The sequence below is a fragment of the Quercus lobata genome, chromosome 1 (assembly GCF_001633185.2).
Source record: "Quercus lobata isolate SW786 chromosome 1, ValleyOak3.0 Primary Assembly, whole genome shotgun sequence".
In the NCBI taxonomy this organism is placed as follows: domain Eukaryota; kingdom Viridiplantae; phylum Streptophyta; class Magnoliopsida; order Fagales; family Fagaceae; genus Quercus; species Quercus lobata.
Window position 1 is genome coordinate 12,833,009 of NC_044904.1, and position 15,701 is coordinate 12,848,709.

At 33.9% G+C, this 15,701-nt stretch overlaps 2 protein-coding genes across 3 annotated transcripts in view; both read left to right on the forward strand.

Annotated features, from left to right (window-relative positions):
- LOC115979679 (alcohol-forming fatty acyl-CoA reductase-like) overlaps nucleotides 1–15,701 on the forward strand; it is an 86,624-nt gene that overhangs the window by 58,525 nt on the left and 12,398 nt on the right. The gene's annotated exons all lie outside the window — the stretch shown is intronic.
- On the forward strand, nucleotides 6,832–11,156 carry LOC115979665 (alcohol-forming fatty acyl-CoA reductase-like). Of its 2 annotated transcripts, none has more exons than XM_031101729.1 (10): nucleotides 6,832–7,093; nucleotides 7,247–7,350; nucleotides 7,619–7,821; nucleotides 7,911–8,011; nucleotides 8,098–8,290; nucleotides 8,672–8,833; nucleotides 9,136–9,217; nucleotides 9,351–9,617; nucleotides 10,557–10,684; nucleotides 10,772–11,156. In XM_031101729.1, the coding sequence occupies exons 1-10, from the start codon at nucleotides 7,015–7,017 to the stop codon at nucleotides 10,926–10,928; spliced, it is 1,476 nt and encodes a 491-aa protein (XP_030957589.1). In that variant the 5' UTR covers nucleotides 6,832–7,014; the 3' UTR covers nucleotides 10,929–11,156. The 2 variants fall into 2 exon arrangements, with proteins under 2 accessions (XP_030957589.1, XP_030957594.1); XM_031101734.1 differs by having other exon boundaries at nucleotides 10,557–10,680; nucleotides 10,772–10,886.

Sequence of the window (15,701 nt, forward strand, 5' to 3'; positions counted from 1 at the left end):
CATAGCATATCGTTATTTGGATTAAAAATATAAAATAGAAATCATGTAATCATGAGAGATTCAAATTTAAGCATATGAACATGTTGTCATATGAAACGAATAATTCTTAGGTACTCTTAAAGTATGGAAAATTGTGCTTTTTCCTCTCACATTCATGGTGGAGTCTACCATGAATGTGAGGAGAGAGAGAGAGAGAGAGAGAGAGAGAGAGAGAGAGAGAGAGAACACTATTTCTCTATACTCTGAGAATACCTAATAATTTTCCATATGAGACATCCAAAAATCATATTAGTCAAGTTATGTCATCATGCAAGACTTTTATCATTTCATTATTTCATATGAATAGGATATTTTAGAGCGTTATTTTTACATATTCAAACCTTTTTTTGCATATTCTCTCGGGTGTATACAATTCCCTATTCCACACACACCAAATTATTACAAAAAGAAATCTCATAGGCCATGGGGGTGGCCCTAAGATGTTGGCGAAAGGTTTTGAAACTAGGATCTCATGAATATTATAAGGTCATAGAAACCACTAAGCCCTATTTTAAAGGTACATGATCACAATTTCATTTATCTAGTAGCACCAAAGTAGATTCCAGTTAGCTCAATGGACAAAATCTTCTTTCGTTGAATAAAAGATATGGGGTTTAATCCCCACTAACACCAAAAACCAATTAGTATTTTAGTCTAATGATAAAGAGCAATCATCAGATGCGAAAAATTAAATATAGAAATTTAAAACCAAGGTTTTAGATATTTATACAACTCCCTAAAATGATATGATTTCCCTCTTACACGATTAACTCCCTAAAATGTTCAATTAATTGTTTGCCGTGATTTCGGTTAGTCATGTCCACTAGCTACCATTAAAATTTTACGAATCATTTCAATTACTGTTTTGAAGCGTTAAATACGTCCCCCAGCATTATCTTTTTTTTGGCTAAATATTGAATACACTATTATCCCTTAAAGTAAAACATTCTTTCCATTTTTATTAACTAACTAAATTAATTGTTTGTCATGGTTTCGGATAAACTATAAATGGCGGATATGATTTCCCTCATATGTGCTATTAATTCCCTAAAATTCACTTTCTCAAAAAAAAAAAAAAAAAAAAAAAAAACCTAAAATTCTGTTTTAGGAAAAAATAAATATCCCTAAAATTCTATTAATTGTTTGCCAAATAAATCTAGAATAAGGGTATGTTTGGTTGGGGTGAAAATAGGAAGGATGGAAAATAGGGTGAAAAATGTTATTTTCTACTGTTTGATTAAGGAAAGAAAATAAGAGAAACATAACATAGGGGAGAAAGTTTTCCCTCCGGATCCACTATTTTTATCCTCCCAATTTGGGAGGAAAATGAGAAGAGAAAAGTGCTTAAAAATGTATTTTACACAAATATCCTCTCACCTACCCCTCATTTTATTCATGACCTGATGACTTTTGCCTCTTCTCAGTAACGTTGCTTTCGCTTATGTTTTTTTTTGGGCAACGTTGCCTCTTTTTTTTTTTTTTTTTTTTCTTTTGATTTTCTAAGCTGCTTTTTTTCTTTTTCTTTTTCTTTTTTCTTCTTTTGGGTAGAAATGTTGCCCTTTGTTTTATTATTTTTTTTTTAGCAATAAAGTTGCCTTTTCTTTCCTTTTTTATTTTTATTTTTTATTTTTTGATTTTCTATGGGCTGGGCGTGAGTTTTTTTTTTTTTAACTAGACGTGATTTTTTTTGGGACATGATTTTTACTTTTTTAATAAATTTGAGAGATTTTTTTTTTTGTTACTTTTTTGTTTTAATTAGGCATCATTCTTTAACAAGAGTATATGAGTAAATTTATTCAAATCCATTTTTTTCATCCCTCCACTTTTCCACTCTCAACCAAACAAATAGGAGAGAAAATAAAATCTTTTCTATCCTCTCACTTTTCCATCCTCCCACCATTTTCTATCCTCCCACTTTTCCACTATTCCAACAAATAATAATTTTATATTATATGGACCAATTTACAAATCCGATGATACTCTCTGGTCTTTCAACTTTCATCTTCCGGTACTTCACTCAAAATCCGTGGATTGATCAACAGTGGCACAGGACTTCACAAAACAAGCATCATGAAAAGCATCATGGGGCGCATTACAATATTGTTCATATGAATGCACAACTATTCTGTAAATTATGATTCATGCTGCTTCATCATATGCCACCTCAAAGCATTCAGGAATAAATTGTCACAAGCTACACATCTTACTCTGTTGTGTTAAGTACTGGCAATCCATACAGTTGAATCGAGAAAGCTCTAAGCACATGCTCTTATTTGCCATGATGGGGAGTCGTAACTCATAACGGAACTCGTGCCCCATCATAACGATACTCCTGTGGTATTCATCAAAGGTTATGTTGTAATATATATATATATATATATATATATATATATTTATATGCACACTCTTCTGCATTCGAGCAATGTAAGGTTTTGTGATTTTGTTTCCCCTGCTGCTTTTAGTTTCTCTTCCTAGGCTTGCTAAAATAATTCTATTGTACAATTATTAGAGCATTCTCCTTAAGAATGCTAAATACTATAAATGCTATTTTTTAGCATTTGAAACCCAAAAAACCCCTCCATCAAAACTTGTATATGGTATAAAATTTGCAATCTTGCTACAGTGCACTCTCATTTTTGAGAGTGCACTGTAGCAAGATTGTATAATATTTTATTGATTTCTAATTCTCTCTCTCCTCAAACACAGCTCACTTTCTCACTCTCCCTCTTGTTCTCTGGTTCTCTCTCTTGTTCTCATTTTTGGTTCTCCCTCACTTTCTCACTCTCCCTCACTCATCTGTTCCTCGTTAAGCTTCAAGGTGGTGGGTCTGATTTGGTGGGTTTCATGGTCATGATTTGGTGGGTTTCGTGGGTCTGATTTGGTGGGTATCGATGGTGCTCGGCAACGATTTTGACGGGGTTGAGATCGAGGTGGTGGGTTTTGGTTGGGGTTGAGAACGAGGTGGGTGGGTGGTGGTGAGTTTTGGTTGGGGTTGAGATCGGGGTGGGTGGGTGGTGGGTTTTGTGGTTCGATTTGAATGACAACATCGAAGAGCTCGTCGTTTTGATCAGAAAACAGTGCTCTAACAATAAGCCTTACGTGGATCCTAGAGAGAGGGGTGTCCACGAGTCAGGTCGGGTCAGGTTTGTGCCCAACTTGGACCCGACCCAAATTATTCAGGTGGAGGAAAATATGGCCCGAAATCGACCCGGATGATCTGGTAGGATTTTTCGGTTCGGGTCTTGTCGGTTTTAGGTTGTATCAGTTCGGGTATTAGGTTTCATCGCCGGAACGATTTTTGGCTGGATCCAGCGAGATTTGGCCGAATCCGACGAGATCTGGCCTAGATTCGTCGAATAATGGCAAGATCTCGTCGGATTTGGTCTAGGATGCTTAATATTTCGCCAAAAACATTAAAGGTATCAATTTGGGTAGGGCTTCATTGGTTTTGAAATGTAAAACCGACAATCGACCCACTGGGGTTGGGTTTGACAGTTCGAAACCCGTGTTTGACCGCCAGAGTCGTCGGATCGAGTGGCAGTGGGTCGGACTCGAGTAGGTTGGCTGGGTTGAGCGATTCGGCGGGTCTCCTGTACAGCCCTACCCAGAGATGACGAGGTTAAACATGCTGTTTTGGGTTTGCTCGTTTCGATCAAGAGCGAGATTGTTCCAGAACAATCTAAGCTCGCTAAGATTTTCTCCAAGTTGGGGCTTCGTGACACTTCGAGTTATAGAGAAGAAATTGAAAATCTCGAAGAAGAGGTTTAGAGTCAGAACCAGAGCGACGAGAAATAAAAATCGGAGGCGATTTCTTTGATTGGTCTTGTTCGCTATGCTAAATCTGTGCTATTCGGAGCTTTTATGCCGGATTCGGGTGGGTTGTTGGGTGGTGGGTTTTGTGGTGGATATTGGTATTGGGGTGAGGTTGGGCTGCAGTGGTGGGGTTTGGATTTGTAGGTTGTGAGTGGCATTGATGGTGGTTTTGTGTGATTAATTTTTTTTGGATGTGGTGGGTTGCAACTTGTTGTGATTGTGGTGGTTGGGGGTGTGACTGTGGCTGTGACAATGGTTGACCATGGCTGAGGTGTGGTTGCTGTGGCTGAGGTGGTACTAGTTGTTGCAGCGTGGGTCTCTAGGTTGTTTTTGTTTTTGTTTTTCTAGTTGATGGTGGTATGAGGATGTGGGTTTGGGTGGTGATGAGATTGTGGGTTTGGGTTTGTGATTTTGGTGGTTGGGGATTGTGGTGGCTGCCAGCTGGTGGTTTTTTTTATTTTATTTTATTTTATGGTGGTGGTGTCTGGCAGTGGCTAGTCGTGGGTGTGGCTGTGATTGGGGTTGCTTGGACTGAGAAGAAAGTGGTGGAAAGAGAGAGACAAAGTGGTAAAATAAAAATAATATTATTTAAATGAACTTGTAAAAAAAAATAGAATGTTTGATATTTGGTGGATTGTAAAGTGGTATGTTAAAATTGATAAAATAGAATTTTGAAATGGTAAATGTTAAAATATTTATCACACTTGATGAGAATGCTCTTAGCAGTGGTTTTTTGATCTAATATATTTGATGGTTTAGTATTAATTTAAAAAAAAAAAAAAAAAAAATTCCGTGGATTGATAGAAATGAAAAGCCAATCAATGTCTGCAAAGATAATAATCTTTAGCAATATTGTTAGGTTTCAAGCATACACGGCTATTCGATGTGAACTGCGGTTGAAGGTATGTTTTTGACTAATTACTTTGAAATCAAAATCATATACCTGAAAAATTAAAAAGTACAGTACTTATTTGGTTCCTGTTTTTCGTAATAGTTTTTTTTTTTTTTTTTTTTTTTTTTTTCTACATGAAAACTATTTCTTAATACATTGCAATATATATAATTTTCTATCAAAATAGAACTCAACTTTCTTCAAAACTCATATAGTCATATCATATGTTGTAGTTGACTTTTCCACAACCAACAAATTAAATAAAACTTATGTTTGTTATCTCATAATATATCCAATAATTTTCTTACAAAAATACTAACTATTGTTGCTAGGTAAAAAAGAATTCAGGATAATAATAATAATAATAATAATAATAATAATAATAATGTGAGGACTTTTATTAATTATGTAAGCCTAACAATGCCATAGTGCTCAAGAAACAGACACAAATCATAAACTTGGAACGAAAGAGGGAAGTGAACCACTCAATGAAGGGAAAGATCTTACTGCATACTCGTATGCATATATAATTATGTGGCAGCAAAAAAAAAAGGGATAAATGTCTAAGAAACCACTTGGTCATATGCACCCTTAGACACATGATGATTTCTTTTTGCAGCAAAACTTTTCCCCCTCAATGAATTAGATCAAACAAATAGACAAAAAGAACTAAGATTTACGCTATTATGTTAAAACATAATGATTCAAACCTTCCTATTGACAATCACTAAATATAAATTTATTTATGAGTTCTCATTTTTGTCTATGTGTACTGGGCATTGAACAAAGTGGCACGTGGGTGCGGCATTTTTAAACTTAATTGCTAAGCATGTCACTAACCAAGTCAAAAGAACCCCACTGTGAGTAATCACTGTACTAAATGTAACTACTATTTTTTTTTTCTTTTTTTTTCAAGTTAATGTATGCTTTTAAAGCATTTATTAACAAATTATTTTAAGAAAGTTTTAAGAGTTCGATTAATGTGTCTTTATGGTTTAGTAACTTTTTTATTTTTCTATAAAATTTTTTCTAAAGTAGTATGTTAATATATGCACTAAGAACACACATCAGTAAAACTTAATTAAGTTTTAACACAACTTTTATAAAAAATATAAAAACTCCCAAAAAAAAAAAAAAAAAAAAACTCTTACAGCATTTATAGAAAATATAATTTTTTTTCTAAATTACTTCATTAATAAATACTCTTATGGCATTTATTACTTTTTTTTTTTTTTTTTTTAGGAACAAATTTAACTACTATATTCAAAACGAAAACTTAACTATACTGATTATCAGTAATAGGGAACAACCCAACCACCACGCAATCTACGTGCCACTAATATTCGAAACAAAAACTCAACTTTACAGTTTTTATTTGCTATTGGAGAGAGAGAGAGTGTTGCCGACACAATGGTATCACCAGCGTGTGTGGCCCATGCAGTCGAGAGGGGATACCCTAGGAGATTAATAGCGTGCGAAGCTATTAATTTAGTAGCCACAGGGAATGTTTGTGTGTGTGATTTTATTTATTTATTTATTTATTATTATTATTACTTTTTAAAGTTCTTTTTGAAAGTGAAAGTTTAGAAATTCTTACGACTTTGAAAATGTGGAGCAGCAATGGTTGAGGAATTATACACTTCATCAGTCGTCAACTTCAGTACGTAGCCGCCACCTTTTTGTAATCAATTTTATTTATAAAATTATTTATATATATATATATATATATATTTTTTTTTTTAATTTTTTGACTATACCTTTGTAATCATCAATGCCTTGCCAATAAGCCTTGTAAAACAATGCAAATAAAGGGGCAAGATAAACGTATATGAAAATGAGATTATAATTTATTTTTGACCAACAAACAAACTGCTACTAACTACCACTATCGTAGTTTTATAGTTTTCTATACAGCAACGTAAATTAGGTGCGACAATGTGTAAACTTTGATGGTTTGTGGTTCAACTACCCTACTCTACTTCAGTAGGGTGATCATTCAGCAATCAAAATTTTCCCACTTGTGCTATTCTCCAACCACCTTGGTACAAAAATTTAATATACGAGTACATTTGGAAATAGCGTAACAATGCAATTGATTTCTAATGAATACCCAACAAAGGAAAGAAGCATGAGTGGAAGATGCCAAAACATACTATATAAAAAAAGAAAGCTATGAGCCTGGACTCTCAAATCCCCCTTAGAAATCATCTACTTCTTGCTTGAGATCATTATCATTTGCTCTCTCCCTCTCTCATTTTTTTTTTCCTCACATGGAGTTGGAAGGCATACTCCAATTTTTTGAGAACAAGACTGTTTTAGTCACTGGTGCCACAGGTTTTCTAGCAAAAGGTTCTTTCTCTTTCTCTCTCTCCCTCCTTGGCTTCTCTTGTTTATGTATAGCACAACGTGCGTGTTTTGCTTGTTTATAATCTTGTGTGTGCATGTGTTGAAGGATGTTGGTGTTAGTGATAAGTGATAACCCTACTTGAAAAATGCATGCAGTGTTTGTGGAGAAAATACTAAGGGTTCAACCAAATGTGAAAAGGCTCTATCTTCTTGTGAGAGCTTCAGACAACAAGTCTGCTACACAACGCTTTCGTGAAGAGGTACCCCAATTAAATATTTTTAATTCTCTAATAAAGAAAATGAATGCACCAAACTACATATTGGTTTTCAGTTTTTACATGTTACATGATCTCTTTAATTTAGAGTGAAATGTAAAATACATGTTTACATTTGGAAAAATTGTTATTTTGATCCTTAATGTTTAAAAACTAAAATAGGTTTAAATAAATTATTTTTATTATTACATGTGGTTTAGTAACGTTTAAGGAACTTTGTGTTTAATCAGTCATTTGTACTATTTATTTGTAGGTGATAGAAAAAGACATATTTAGGGTTCTAAAAAATAATTTGGGTGCAAATCTAGAATCCTTTATATTTGAAAGGGTTACTCCTATCTCTGGTGACATCAGTGACGAGAATTTCGGAATCAAAGATTCTATATTAATAGAAGAGATGTGGAAAGAAATAGACATCGTCTTAAATTCTGCTGCTACAACAAACTTTGATGAAAGGTAACAAAGAACAATATTGTATGCATAGTCAAAATGATTCATATAATTAAACAATGAAACTATTTTACCTTTTCTATTCCTTTCTTTAGATATGATGTTGCATTGGGCATCAACACATATGGAGCTTTGCATGTTTTGAACTTTGCAAAGAAGTGTATTAAATTGAAGGTGCTTCTCCATGTATCAACCGGTCAGTGTAGACTTGAACTCTGCCCTTCTAAACTGATTTAGTTTACTTGAGCTCTCCTCAATAGACTACTGTTGTTGTTTTTACAGCTTATGTGTCTAGCGAAATGGAGGGCAACATACTTGAGAGCCCATTACACATGGAAGACACGCCAAAGGGAACCTCAAGATTAGTTATCAATGCCGAAAAAGAAGTTGTGGAGGAATACCTAGATAGATTACAAGAACAAGGTGCCACAAATGAAGAGATCACATCCACCATGAAGGATTTGGGCATTAAAAGGTTTTTAAGAATCTTACAGAATATGTTGAAAATTCTTTAATAAAATTTTTAATGACATAATAGTTGTCACCTTCATGTCAATCATATGTATTTACTAAAAACGTTTTTGAAATAATAAATGAAATGACTAGTGTGTACAACTAAGTGTACACACATAGTACACACAACATCATTTTACAAGGGAACTCATGAGTGTAAGTCACGATTTCAAACTTTGAAATTGTGACTTAAAGTCATGAGCTCTCTTGTAAATTGTAGATTGTGTATACTAGAATGTATGTAATAGGAAGTATTGCAAAAACAAAGTCTTTTGTGGCTGATCTTTTTTTTTTTTCCCCCTTATTGTTTTAATTTGATTTGTTTCTTTTAATTAATTGCAAGGGCAAAACTATATGGATGGCCAAACACCTATGTATATACGAAGGCATTAGGGGAAATGATTTTAGGACAATTTCATCAGAATCTGCCCTTGGCTATCGTACGTCCCACCATGGTAACCAGTACTTACAAAGAACCATTTTCAGGTTGGATTGAAGGCGCGAGGTAATCATAATTTGACATGGAATTATACAAGCTCACAATTCTGAAAAACTATCTTTTATTTTTTGGTTGGTTAATTGAGAAGATAAGGTGATCAAGAAAATAAAGTGGCTCAAGTGACAGTTTAGTAATAACGGCATCATTTGTGATGCTCTATGTTTGTGATTCGAACCCCACTTGTCACTCCCCATCGTTTACCTATAAAACAGTCAAGAAAAATAATACTATTCTAGACTATTTTTTTTTTTTTTCTCCTATTTTCATGATTGATTCACGTTTTGTTAAATGGAATTTCCTTGTTACAGAACCATGGATGGTGTAATTACTGCCTACGGTAAAGGGAGATTGAAAATCTTTCTTGGCCATCCTAATTCAATCTTAGATGTTGTGAGTTAAATTCATTCTTTACTCATTAAGCAAATACATGTAGATAAATCTATTTATCCAGCTTATATGCTTGTGTTTGCCTACGTCATTATTTTCAACAAGCTTTCAATATTGAATTTTGAAAGTCTTGCAGATACCAGCAGACATGGTGGTAAATTCTATTATTATGGCCATGGTGACTCATGCAAATAAGTCTTCTCAGATCATCTTCCATGTGGGTTCTTCATTGAGAAATCCCATGAAACTCTCTAGTCTTTCAATTTTTACATTCCGGTACTTCACTCAAAATCCGTGGATTGATAGATATGGAAAGTCAATCAACGTCCCCCATCCGAAAATTTTTAGTAGTATCGCTAGCTTTCAAGCATACATGGATATTCGATATATACTGCCATTGAAGGTATGCTTTCGGCTAATTACTTTGTGACCAAAATCATATACATGAAAAATGAAAGTACTGTGCTTGTTTGGTTCCTGTTTTTAGTAATAATTTTTTACATGGATGGACGCAGGATTTTAATTGAGAAGGACTGAAGTATGAATCAATTTTTTTTTTAATGAAAAACTAAACTAGCATGCATTTAGTATTAACCAAATATACACAAATGAAACGACACAAAATAATTGTTTATTAATACAATACAATGCAGTTGTCTATCAACATATAACTTCTTTTTTTTGGCTGAATCTATCAACATATAACTTGACACCCTTAAAAACTCAATTATTGTGGTTGACTTTCTCATAATTTACTAATCAAATAAAATTTACTTTTACTATCTCACTATATGTCCAATAATTTCCTAACAAAAAGACTAGTAATTATTGCCAAGTAAAAAATAAAGGAAAAAAATAAAAATACAATGTGAGAAGTCTATTTAGTAAGCCTAAAATTGCCGTAGTTCCCAATCAACAAACACAAATCACAAACCACTCAATGAATTAGATAAGACAAATGCACAAAAAGAACTATAGATTTAAGCTATTAAGTTTAAAAAATAATGATATAAACCCACCTAATGACAATCACTAAATATAAATTTATAATATCCCGCTATCTAATTAACTAATTGTGCCTAGGTGCACTGGCCATTGGACAAAGTGGCGTGTGGGTGTGAAATTTTTAATCTAAATTGTTATGTCACTAAGTCAAAACAACCCTACAATAATATCAGACACTAAACATGCATTATCACAGAAAAAAATGCATTATCACTAAAATGATTTTGAATCAGACACTAAACATGCATTATAACAGGAAAAACGTCCCCTCAATATATGTATTCTCTATACTATAATATCACTATTTTATTTTTCTTTCTAACAATATTCTTTGAAGGTGTTATGGTTAGCAAATCTGGTGCTTTGCCAGTATTATCGGGGCATATATATTAATCTTAACCGGAAGGTCAGAGTAGTGATGCGATTGGTTGACCTCTACAAACCATATGTATATTTTACAGGCAGGTTGGTATTGTTTATTGTAATGATTAGTTTTTCAATTGTGATTTCAATGTATCCACTGATAATAATAAGCTTTTGTTTTCCGTACAGCTTTGATGACTCTAACACAGAAAAGCTAAGAGTGGCGATTAGAGAGAGTGATGTCGATGAAAATTTGTTTTACTTTGACCCAAGGTGCATTGACTGGGAAGACTACATTATGAACACTCATATTCCTGGTCTGACAAAGTACTCAATGAAACCATAACTTTGAGGGATTGTTTGTTTTTATTTCGCAAAATGTTGTGTGATTTGAAATTTCATTCATCAATAAGGCAATAGCAACCTACCTAGCTAGTTACCATTCTGCTTAGAATTTTACTTGAAGTGAATTAGTGTTCAGAAATTTAATATGTAAGAAATAAATGAATAGATGTGAGGAGCTAAATAAATGTATGTTACAAATTAATAAAGTGTGAAAAGGGAGTTAAAGGGTTGTATTTGGAGTATACATACTTATTTGTAACCAAGAGGGAAACAATTCTCTTCTTTTTATTCTTTCTCCCTTCAATATTTTATTGTGAATGTTTGAGATTGTTTAGATGCATGTGTAAGCCAACCAACTCGTAGTGAAGCGAATTTTGAGCGAAAATTCTTATGGTGTGAATCGAAATTGTTAACACGCGTACGTGATCAAAAAAACTTACAAGATCAAAAAAACCTTGGACTCCAAATCACAAATAGTCCTTGCAAAAGGTTTAAAAGAATGATCAGCGAGCTCAAATGTTGATCTATAAGGTTTTTGATGAAACCACGTTCGAGAAATTTGTAAATGTAATTGTCTAATCAAGCGTACGTGAGAGGTCTTCACAATTCTCAAAGGTGCTGATCAATAATGTGACGAAACTTCACTTTTAAATGTTTATAAGCGAGTTTGAACATTTACACATGAAAGAATATGAATTAGTTTCATATTATTTATGAAGAGTGTTGAGTCCATAAAAGTCATTAAATCGTCCATTTTAATGGACGATTATTGTGTCATTAGTAGGCCATCAAAGAAAGATAAGTAACCACTCAACACATTCAATAACGACCATTAAAGATCTTAAATTCTCATCAAGACAAAGAACGTTACAATTAGAATAATAATCGGTATCACCCTCATTTATGTACAATAACTACTTGAGTCACCTATAAAAGGAACAATCTATTTCACTTGCTAAAGTACATCAAAAAGACTACAAAGTATCATCTATATACAAAATATATGAGCTGATACTAACTCAAATATCAAAAACTTCTCCACCAAGCACAACTCGGTGATCTCTTTCATTAGCTTTCTTATTCTTGCAGATCTTAAAAGCTTGTTAAAAACATTAGTTTGGATGATTGACCCAACTGATGATTTTTGGCATCATCAATTTGGCACTGTTTGTAAGGATTCGATATCAGCCATTAAGCTCTTCCTACAACAAAGGTCTCTTAACTCAGTTGAGGGCTATGAATAACAAGATACTAGACCAAGAGTATCTCATGGGATGATACCAATTGATCATCTCTTCACTCTGCAAATTCCCATTTCTTTGACCACTTTTGCAATCTAAGATTGGGCTGAGATGCAGGAGATAAATAGGTCTCAAATCCTATGGCCTATACCTTGACTCCTTGAGGGTCCACACTACTGAAGTAAAGAAACAAAGTACACATTTTTGGGTCTTATGGTGGAGAGGAGACCAAACAGATGGTTCATTCATTATAAGGCACAGACTAAATGTTGGACGACCATAAAATTTGAGTGACCTCGACAAACCTAAGGGTATGGCCCAATTCAAAGAACAAAGTCACACACTATAGTCTAAACTTTAAAGGTCAGATTTACGCATTTTTTTCCTTTTCTACTCTCCAAGTATTTCCAAATAATATTTAAGTTTATTTCACGCTCCACTATTCTGAAAAGACACATGTTGGTGAATGAAATAAGAATTAACAAAATAAATTACTATAATACTTTTCCATCCTTGAATGCAAAAAGTTGGACAATATTATAATTCCCAAGTTCTATGTTTACAGGTGAGTTTGAACCTTTACACATGAAAGAATATGAATTAGTTTCATGTTATTTTAAAAGAGTATTGGGTTTTCTATACCATTAAAAAGGATATTGTAACAATTTGGATTATGATGTTGTAGTACAAACAATGCGTAGGTCAATAGCTTCAAATGTTGGCTATATTGTTGTGGTATCTTTGTTTACTGGCAATGTTAGAATTTAGATACATCGTGGACATAAAAAAAGATTAATGTTAACTTATGAGAGAGAGAGAGAGAGAGAGAGAGAGAGAGAGATTGTATCCAAATATTATATTGGAATTAATTGTTTATTAGATAAACAATAATAATTTAAATACATTTATAATCTAAATTTAAGTATTAGTAAGCACTTTTGCACTAAAGTAAATAATATCTTAAGAGAGAAAAAGAGACACACTAAAGTAAATAATATCTTAAGAGAGAAAAAGAGACACCTTTGTTAAAAAAAAAAAAAAAATTTATTTTCTTGCATTTGTATATAAAATTAATGACTAGGTTATCTTAATAAATTAAATACATAATCATGTCGGGTTCAGGTATCTAATTAGGCATCACTGAAAAATGCAAAAACCATAAAGGAATTAAAATTTAGAATCCAAACACACTCCAAATTAATCCGTTTAAAGAAAATCCTCATCCATCACTATTAAGCTTGGGTTGAGTTGAAAAACCCATTAAACTGAACACATTATCAATTTTCATCCCTAGCCACAGCCCTTCACTCAAATTTCTATTGCAGTCCATTTGGCTATATTGAGAAAGCGATGAAAAGGTTTTGAAAAAAAATTGTAATTAGTTTTAGGAACACAACTTTTTTATTTTACTTTTTACTTTAGTATTTCCCATTTTTATCTTACGTACTCTTGAAAGATAAGAAAAAAATATTATTTCCTTTTAAAGTCTTGTTAATTAAAAGAGTGCCAATTCTATCCGTGGAGCGTAAAACCCCATTCGTCACATTGCCCCACATCAGCTAATTGCAAACTAACGAATAAAACTTATCACACATAATCTTGCCTCTGAAAATTCATGTACCAAAATTGTATCTTCCTCAAAAGTTAGAACCAACCAAACCTCCAAGCTAGCTAAGACATAGCCCCTGCCACCGGAGATGCTGCCCAAAATCCTTTGGAGAAGTTGCTACTGAGCTAAGTTTCTTTTTTCTCGATTTCTTTTTTCTTTTTCCCAATTTTCATTATCCAATGTACAATCTTTTTAAGATATATATCCAATCTGGATTGTGTGCAAGTTTGCGGGTTTGGCTCAAGATTTGCATATGGGATAAAGGTGTGGATCTTGGTGGGGGAAGACAAGGTTTCGGTGTCTCCGCTATTTGTAGGTGATTAAATTTTGAAACTTTTGCTTTTGCACGTGTGTTTTGGAGCCTGGGTTCTTGGTCTATTGTGGTTGTGGGGTTTGTTTTGTTTTTAAGGTTTGGTAAAATAAAATTTACGAGGAGGAAGAGAGATGACCAAATGGTCCAAATCATTGACCTGGTCATGTTGTCTTTGTACATAGCAGGTCATTAACTATCTCTAGAGTTGTTCCAACCCTGCTTCTTAAATCTCCAGTCCTCTTGGCTAGTGTCTTTGTTCATAGTCTCTTTTGGTGCTTGTGTCTTGCTCTGCCTTTGTTCTTTCGTCTTGCTTTGTTTTTGGCTATAACGTTTATTTCTTTTATGAATGTGTAGAGAGGGAAAATTCCCGACCTATCACAAGCTGACACGTCACATTACCAAGTCCACAAAATACAGCAAATTACAGAACACCATGTATTGCTGCTAGGTTTTGCTATCACTATTCAGAAGCCAACAGAAATTTGCCAAGTGTCATGCAAGAGCCAATCACGCATCAGCGCATGTGTAAGCGATGACTCAAGCAGCCTCGCACGTGTAAGCGATGACTCAAGCAGCCTCACACGTGTAAGCGATGACTCAAGCAACCTCGCACATGTAAGCGATGACTTAAGCGGACCAATCAAGCTGTGACATGTGTCACCAATCAAGCTCCACCACGTGTCGCTCACCCACCCCAAAACTCCTATAAATAGAAGCCTTCCTGAGACATTTAGAGGACCAGAATTCAGAAGTGAAAAAGCTCTGTGAAGATCAAGCCTCAAAGCCTTCAAGAACTTCAAGAACTTCAACCCCAAAATCGAAGAACATTCGAAGCAGAATCATCCAGATCATCTGCCTAGATCCTAAAGTTCACGGGAATCAAGCCAAAAGTGTCCGAAAACATCAACAACTCACAAATCATTGAAGCTCAACGGATTCAAGCCTCTAAAGCTCCGAAGAACTTCCACCACAAACCTTCAAAGACGAAGAACGCACAAAGAACACGAAGAACGCGAAGAACAAAGGATTTCTAAACAAGCTCATAGCCAGAGATTCATTGTAATTCCGTTTCAGTAATCTTCGATCCATCCATCAACCAAATTGAAGGATATTTTGTGTTCAAGTCAAATCCACATTACCATAAATCTAATCAATAAGTTTTGCAAGGAGATCGAATCAGAGAATCACTCTTTTGTAATTCCAGAGAATTGTACCACACAATCATCAATACAAATTCGCATTTGTGAAACTATTTTACTTGTTTGATTTATTTCAAACTAGAGATTTAGTCGCTTACAGAATGAATATTCATCTTCAAAAAAAAAAAAAAAAAAAATCACCGATGGTGGTGACTTCTTCAGCTTCCTTGTGCCTTCGATAACATCACCGTTGCTAACATCAACACAGAAAGTTCATTGTTTTGTTGGTTTGTTTTTTATTTTTATTTTTACTTTTTTTAATAATTTTAATTTTAATGAGATTTTTAATTGGGTGTTGATGTGGCGTTATATTATTGGTGGCATGAACCCCTTGGTTTACGCCACATCCAGACAAAATTTAAACTCTAATTAAAAACTATGCACTACACACACCCACAAAAACGAAGTCCCC

Bases quoted from the DNA above. Each gene is read 5' to 3' on its own strand.
- LOC115979665 (XM_031101729.1), top strand. From the start codon at position 7,015: ATGGAGTTGGAAGGCATACTCCAATTTTTTGAGAACAAGACTGTTTTA. The intron at 7,822-7,910 runs GTAACAAAGAAC...TCCTTTCTTTAG, and splicing joins ACAACAAACTTTGATGAAAG to ATATGATGTTGCATTGGGCA. The intron at 10,685-10,771 runs GTTGGTATTGTT...TTTTCCGTACAG, and splicing joins TATGTATATTTTACAGGCAG to CTTTGATGACTCTAACACAG.